At 31.2% G+C, this 8,111-nt stretch overlaps 1 protein-coding gene across 4 annotated transcripts; it reads right to left on the reverse strand.

The window, feature by feature from the left end:
• Positions 1–3,546: 3,546 nt before the first annotated feature.
• Positions 3,547–6,362, reverse strand: LOC145185802 (uncharacterized). Of its 4 annotated transcripts, none has more exons than XM_090098173.1 (6): positions 6,268–6,362; positions 5,012–5,068; positions 4,659–4,896; positions 4,352–4,498; positions 3,849–3,984; positions 3,547–3,762 (listed from the first exon to the last, which is right to left on the reverse strand). In XM_090098173.1, the coding sequence occupies exons 2-6, from the start codon at positions 5,051–5,053 to the stop codon at positions 3,615–3,617; spliced, it is 711 nt and encodes a 236-aa protein (XP_089954299.1). In that variant the 5' UTR covers positions 5,054–5,068; positions 6,268–6,362; the 3' UTR covers positions 3,547–3,614. The 4 variants fall into 4 exon arrangements, with proteins under 4 accessions (XP_089954299.1, XP_079917943.2, XP_089954298.1 ...); XM_080061817.2 differs by lacking the exon at positions 6,268–6,362 and adding an exon at positions 5,222–5,341 and having other exon boundaries at positions 5,012–5,144; XM_090098172.1 differs by lacking the exon at positions 6,268–6,362 and adding an exon at positions 5,222–5,340.
• Between the last annotated feature and the right edge of the window lie 1,749 nt (positions 6,363–8,111).

Here is an 8,111-nt window from a genome sequence, read left to right on the forward strand (position 1 = left end):
ATCGCAAAATTACATTTAAACTGCACACTTATTTTCTGAAGCCCTGTTGCAGCAGAAAACTATCATCTCTTGCATTTGTCAGACGTTTGCGCTTTTCTCTGCGGTAAAAGTTTGCTAAGAATATACTGTGTAACTGCACATATTCTAGCAATTTTTCCCTGACCCTTACCAATTTAATCTGGTAAAGTTGTGATATTAAAACGTTTAGCTGGAGTATAGTCTAATTTGTTTACCAGTAGAGTTTTTAATGCGCTTAGAGTGATGATTATAAATAGGCTCATAAAACATCTATTTATATCAGTGATTCCATTAAAATGACCGAAATTGTAAAACTGTAAGAACCTTGTTTAGTTTATTGATATTTTTTAAGTCGTCTTTTAATGTTTTATTAGTGGTGAGTTCCAAACTGCGAGTCAAAGTCTTAATTTGAGTGAAAAAAAAACCTGTCAGTTTTTAAAAGACAGTAAACAAAAATATCATTGGAATGATGCCATACCAAGGACAAGTTTAACAGTGAATGATAATACAAAAGTCTGTATTATTATTAACTGTTAAATTTGTCCTTGTAAAAAAGTAAGTCTATATTTGATGCAGTCGTGCGCTCTTTTAACCGAGATCAGCTATATAGTTAAGCTTTTATTTAAACCTTTTGAGTGTATGACCGCTGTATCAATTGGAGATCCAATCAATTCAACATAAAAAGTCGTATGAGTCAATGAGAACTTTTAGACATCAAGACCACTTATAGGAAATTAGCTATTGATTACCGATATCAATTAACTCACCTATTATTAATTAATTACCTGTTATCGATTACACGTACACTGGCCAGAACAATTTCTAAAGCATCTTTTTAATGTTGAATTTCTTTTAGTTTCTTCTAAGTTTTATAAATAATTATATGGACTTTTTTAATTACACCCATATCAAAAGCAAAACAACTTTTGATTTACTAAAATCGAAAAGACCCAATTATATAACTTAAAAATTCAAACCATCCATAAAAAACTCAAATCTTGCTTTTCAAGCTGAAAAACTTTCTCAGCTTTAATCGAGTTTTAAGAGTTTGAGCATAGCTGAAAAGCTAGAAGCCATTGAAGCTCGTGAAAAAGCGCAGATGGAAAAGTTTTAAAAGTTGTTAAATCTGAACGAGTTTTTATAACGCATAGTGTCGTATATACGCCATCTTTGTGCTGCAAGAATTCACTCAAAACATTAGGCTTAATTTAAACAGTTTTTATGTTGCTTTTTTTTAATTCAAAGCAGAAAATTTTTTATAATAAATATCGTAACTGTTACAGAAACATTGTCATCTAAATTGACAACTGTTAACTAAATTGACAACTGCCATCTAAATTTTTAAAATGTGAAAAAAATAACTTTTTTATGTTTTAATATTTACAAAAAAACGGCTCGAAGAGCAAAGTAGAATGTAGAAATATGAGCAAAGTAGATAATAAACTGTGAGTAGAAATATGAGCAGTTATTGTGGCATTACACAAAGAAGGTTATTCAACGCAAAAAATGGCTTCAAAAACTGTTTATCGAAGTGCAATCATCGGAGCGTTGCAAAAAAAGGGCAAAAATCGGTGTCATCATTTTATATGGCTCAAAAAATTTAAAGCAACAGGACAGGTTCATCTGTGTTTAAAGCTAAAAAAATTTTACCCTGATAGCTCCCGAAATTTGAGAGTAACTTAACTCTTCATAGGAAACACCAGTATCTATTTCAACGGTACACCAACGTCCGCCTAATTACGGTTTAAAAGGATGCGTTGCCGTAAAAAAACCAAACAAAATCAAAACAAAACAAAGTTAAAAGACTGAATTAAGCAAAAATAAAAAAAAAAGATTGGGCATTTGAACAATGGCCTAAGGTTTTGTTCACGGATGAATCGAAGCTTGAAATTTTCGGAGGTCGACTTCAAAAGTATATTAGACGTTTGGTCGATAAACGCCTGATTGATCAATGTGCTATCCCAACAGTCAAGCATGGTGAAGGGTCGGTGATGGTCTGGGGATATTTTTCATGGAAGTAAACCAAAGAGAAATAAAATACATAGAATGACTTCCTCAGTTTCTTGATTGTGACCATTTTGAGCCGTTTGGGGACGAGTTGGGCAGAAACTGTTTATGTATTGGTAACCAACCAATACAAAATAGCATGGCAAGTTTCTAAAAACCTTTTAGAATAAAATTGCAACGCAATAATTGGATACACTAATTGTAAGAATATCCGGTGTGCGCTGCTGTTATTCAGGCCAAAGGCGGATTTTTTGAAAAATCAAATATGTAGAATAAAATCTTCCAAAGTTTTTTAAGAGTCAATATTTTGTTTCAATAATGATCACTATCTTATAAAAATCTTAGAAAAATACAATAATTAAGGAAAATCTTTGTTTTTATTACATTTAGTTAAAATTGTGAGGTAAACTTTTGACCGGTAATGTATATAGGGATGCACCCACTGATCTCAAAATAATAACTGGTATATTCGGGAAATTTTTTTGAAATCAGCTTGGCTAAACAAGACCATTAAACAAGACTATATTTAAAGACTATTGAATGCGAAAGCATCGTAAATTAGAATTTTTTTAAAACTTTATATTCAAAAACCAAAACAGTTGTCATCAAAACTATTGAGTATTCTTGAATGAATGGAGTACTCTTGAATGTATAAGACAAAATGCTGCTAGCTGTATTATACACAACGACTATATTGCACACACTGTTGTGTTAAATTCTAATTTATAATTTAATTTCTGACATTCTTTTAATATTTTACTACATTGTTAAGAGTAAAACACCATGTAGTTGTGTTGTTGAATTAATATTAAGAGAAAAAAATACATTTGAATTAACACTGTTATCAAGAGTGGCCATAATGATAACCTAGCTTACCCGAAAGTGCCATCCATCTTTAATCTGCCATCCTTAAACTGCCATCTTTTTGATATTGAAAATATTATTCTTCATTTTCCTTTTTTTTTCACATTGAGACTCACTTTAAACTTCATACACCGGTAGATTAATGGTAGGACCTACTTTAGGACAAAAAAATTGTTATTTGATGTCGAGTTTCTTTTATTGAAGTTAAAATTTTTTTGTTAATGTGTCCTAAAAGTTCTCACATTATGTTCCAGGACACATCTACACATCATATTCCAGGATACATCTTTACACCATGTTCCAGGACACATCAATAAAAATACGTATTAGTTTTAAAACATTTTACAACTATCTTATTTCCTGGTTTCTCTCCTAGAAAAAATTGTGTGAAAATTTTTTAAATCAGATTTCAAAGTCGGTCACGTGCAACTGGTAAAGTTGCACCCTTAGCCCCAGCGATTATTCTAAACAATTACAAAATTTTGCTCTAAGAAAAACCTTTTAGAAATCTGTTTCTAAAAACATTCCTTCCCAAAAACCCAACCCGTTCATTCCCAAGTGGTTTTTTTTGGTTGCTCTCATTTTTCTAAACTTACTATCAATTGACCCCTTACCTTAGCTTATCCCCTGTACGCCCATCCATATATTTATCACAACTTTTAGATATTGGTTATAAATATTTTGTACGTTATAAATATTAGGATAAAATATGTGTTTTCGAGTATTTACAAGTATTCATCAGAAACATTTTCCCTGAAGTCATTTGAGGAACAAGATTTCAGTTTCAATTCTTCGCAACACTTTGTGACGTAACAAGAGTAGCTGGTGATTAGCATCAGAAAAAATGAAACCACGCAGAACGTCAACGGTGGTCTATAAAAAAACAATCAGATGTTACATAAACAACTACTTTGTTTAATAAATGTTTACTTAGAATGACAGATTAAAAAACTTAGTACCCTGTCTTCTCTATGAACCCTTCTTTATCTGTGGTCAATTCAGTCCAGCCCATCTTTGCCCATCGAAAAGATTCTTCCAAAAAGTCAAACGAGTATGCGTACCAATAAAGCGCCAAAGAGGTTCCAGTGAAGAAAGCTAGGAACAATTTTTAAACTTACAAAATTATTACAAAATAAAAGTTAATAATGCGCTTCGTTACATTTATTCAGTATGCATTAGAAAAAAATTAAAAATTCACTCCTAAGCAACTTTTCTGCTAACACTTTCGACGGCTGACCGCGTGTGCGATTGGTGAAAACAAATTTAACAATCTTTTGTGTTTTTAGCGAAACGTGTCAGAAAAAAGAATAATCGTTGATTTAAAAATGATATGGTTTAACGATTTATTTGATTTAACGATTTAACGATTGTGTGAAAAAAAAAGAGCAAGCAGAAGTAAGATACCTAGCTATTCCAATCAAGATCGAAAAATACATGTATGACATATGCGTAAATAACTTACCACTCAAAAGATTAGCTATTGCTGCTAAACACCACGACTTTTTGACATCTTCACTCTTGAAAGATTGCTCATAACACATGAACAAAAACGCAAAAAACAAAATAGCAGATGCCAATACGAGGAAGAACCGCCAGCATTCAAACCACGCTTTAAAAAATATTTAGATAAAGCATCATATTGAAATCAAATCATCAATTTAAAATTAAAAAAAGGATTTCAAATGAATTCCATAAACCAAAAAATTTTGCTGCACCTTGATGTACGCGTGTGTGTAACTTTCCTATAACGCATCACAAAAATTTATTACCGTGAAACGGCTGCTTAGCGTAATAAGCTCCGTAGCATTTGTTAAAGTTCAACTCTCTACTGCTACCTAGAGCATACCGACATATTGTCCATAGGCTGATCTCAATAATTTCGTCTAAATACTCTTCTACCTTCCATCCTTTTAGGACGATAGAGATCGTTAATAAAATTAGGGACGTTAAAAGAAGCACGAACGAAGTAACGCGGCTCACGACCATTCCGATGTTACTTGGTGAAGCCTAAACCAAAAAATATATACGACGACTGGAGCGTATTTATCAAGTTGAAAAACGAATTAGAAATATGAATATAACAGGTAAAGCGGTCGAAACTGGAAAGTTAAAATGGACATACTCTAATTGGGTACATGATAAGCATCAGGCAGCTGAAGGCCATTCTTTAGCTCAAACTCTAGTGATGAATTAAATAGTTCTTTAAAACTCATCCAAGCCTTGTTTCAGCGCTTGTGATTTTTGAGGGGGATGGACTTAAACAAAAATTCTATTTTGGTTAGTTTTAAAACCTTGAAAGGAAAACATGAAAAATTTTTCAAGAATAATTTACCTAATATCCACTGGATTAAAACATTCAAAAATTAAATTTAACATTCCAACGATGCACTCTCTTATAAACTTATTTGTTTATCATGATGGAAGCAATAAAGGAAAAAAAGCTCTTTTCTCCTTTATAAAACTGGAAATGTTTTTTTGTTTCCGTTCTCGCAACTGTAAGGAATGGTCGCTAAGTAAATATTTATATTGGTTCAAGGAAGCTCTTGACACTGGTTAAGTAAAATAACTCCACTTCGTCACCATAATGATGTTAAATCGATTGTAATTGTTGGTATGGCTGATTATGAGTTGATTAGTTAGTTGATGGGTAGCATAAGTTATTGTTAGTTTATTTTTAATTTTAGCTGTTTTAATGGATATATAAGAAGGAAGAAATCAATTTTTATCGTCATTTGTTGTTTCGCTGTGAATCCAGCTTGTCAATTTGATTCATTCGTTGAAAAGAAAAGATCATAACAGAGAAAAAAAAACAATTTTCTTGCTAGTTTTGAATAAAGCGTTTGAACAACTTTTTTTTTTTTTTCCGTTTATACGGATATAATAAACCATTTCGAGCTTTAATAAACGTAACAGCCAAAAAAAAGCCTCTCTAAATAATACAACAATTTAAAATGCAGACGCAGCATTATGTTAATTACTCTCTTGGGACTTTCTTCGTGTTGAAAATTTCATCGGATATTTTAAATTTTATGATTCTTGGTATTTTTTTATTTTACTCTTTATTTTAATTTTCATTTGTTTACTTTTTATTTTAATGTAGACCTTAAAACAAAAATCTTCTTTTAATTTTTCAACAATTTTTTTTTTTTTTTTTTTGAAAACATAAAATTTTTTTGCAGAGCAGAAGAAAAACAAAACTTAAATTGCAAAACAAAAATAACACCTTGCTACTATAATAATAAAAGAATATAACATCAAATTATTCTTTAGAATTTGATAAACAATCTTACAGATCAGATAAATACAAACCAAGAAGCGTTAATAAGATCCTGTCTATTTTTGCATTTATAACTAACTTTTATAACAATCATTTTGTACCTCTAATCTAATTGCGCTGGCATATAGTTAAGACTGAAAGGCTTCATAATAAATAGTTTCAGGCAGGCGTTCTACAGGCGGCGCTTGTTTATGAGATCCCGAACTTGAATTTAAACCGGTTTCGTTAGAACTCTGCACCATCATCTGGATTCTACACTGTTAACACAGCATGCTTTTTACTCAACAAACGCAAGAAAATTTACGTCTGTTGAGGAATTGGTTGTTTTTTTTTATTAAAAAATATTTGCTGGGGTTTCCTTTTTTAAAATTAAGTGTTGATGAGAGAAGATCCCATGGAAAACACTGGGAGAGGAAGCAGGAAAAATCGCAAAGGAAGATTCGAGTTTTAATTTTGTATGTTATTCACAGTAACTTTTTTTAGTAAGGATTATGAAGATTCTTGGGGAAGGAAACTGTCAAGAATTAAGGTAAGTTCGTTTGTTTTAAATATGTAGATGTGAAATTTGTTGATGTTAACAGCTATTACTACCAGGGTACCCCGCTCACCTTCTAAAAAGACAAAAAAAACCCAGCATATCTCGAATATAAAATCAATAATAAAGAAGGTTGAAACTACAATAACGTTCTTAGATATTTTTGTTTCAAATATATTTATTAGTTTGTTCTTATGAATTGATTGCTATCTATTTTTTTATGTTTATCTATTTATTTTTTTGTGATTATTTATAATGACCAAAATAAATATCAAATATAATTTTTTATAGGATTTCTGATTTTTTTTCATGAAAAGCAAAAATTTTATCAAATAAACTTCCGTTTTTAACCAGAAAAGTTCTCACTGTTTTAACGAAAGAATTTTGTGTGTTCACTGGTAAACTAATAATTTATACACACATGTACGGATTCTTCTGCAGAAAATATAGTCACACGCATCTATGAATTCTTTTGGAGAAAATAAAAAATAAATACACGTCGAAAATTCTCTTTTTGTGTTAAGATTTTTTTTTCTTGCAGTTGAAGTATTTAAATTTTTAACCAATAGAAGTTTATGTTTGGAATTTTGATGTGGGTATCTATAGAGTGTTTATTGTAATAAAATGGGTGGGGTATCGGCAGTCCTTATAAGAAAGTGCGGCTTCAGTTATAACGAGGGATTATTGTACAAAAAAAAAATTTTAAAAAGTAAAAACTTGGAAACGTCAATAGAACTAATTCATTTATTATTCACTAGCTTTATTGAAGATTTATCCAAAATCCGTATAACTATGAAGTATAACAATGAGTATTATTGCTTACTGTCCAACTTGTCCCATGCAGTCAGTCAACTTACTATGTGCAAGCAGGTTAAGCAGCCTGTTTGTTTTAAGTCATTTTCTTCTAAAACAAGTTCTGGAAAAGTTTCCTATTCCTTTTCTAAACTTATTTTCAGCAGCTTAAGTTACGGAATCTAATAGCGAAAAAGTAATATATATCGGGCGCACCGTTTAATAGCGAAAAAATAATGTATATCGGGCGCACCGTTTAATAGCGAAAAAAATGTATACCGTGAACACCGTTTAAGAGATGGTAGATTTAATTAAAACTACACCACTATCCCCGTCCTTTTCTAGTTAAAGAAAAGAAATTTTCTCATTCAAAGGTAAATTTATTCTGTTGCGTTCAATCTAAAATTTAACCGACAGTCCTATTGGTAGGGCTGTCGGTTGCAATTTTAATTGCAACCGACAGCCCTACCAATTTTTGCAATCTTAAGGTAAAAGTTCATATAGCTACGTTTTTGCTGTGCACCTTTAAGAACGCATCAAAAAGATACCGTGTAATTGTTACTGTTACGTTTTATGTGGCGGTCTACGACGGCACTTTTTAGCATCGGTTTATATGAA

The sequence above is a fragment of the Hydra viridissima genome, unplaced genomic scaffold (genome assembly GCF_058129835.1).
Source record: "Hydra viridissima isolate aposymbiotic clone 2 unplaced genomic scaffold, HvirCarnegie_v1 scaffold_9, whole genome shotgun sequence".
Lineage (NCBI taxonomy): Eukaryota > Metazoa > Cnidaria > Hydrozoa > Anthoathecata > Hydridae > Hydra > Hydra viridissima.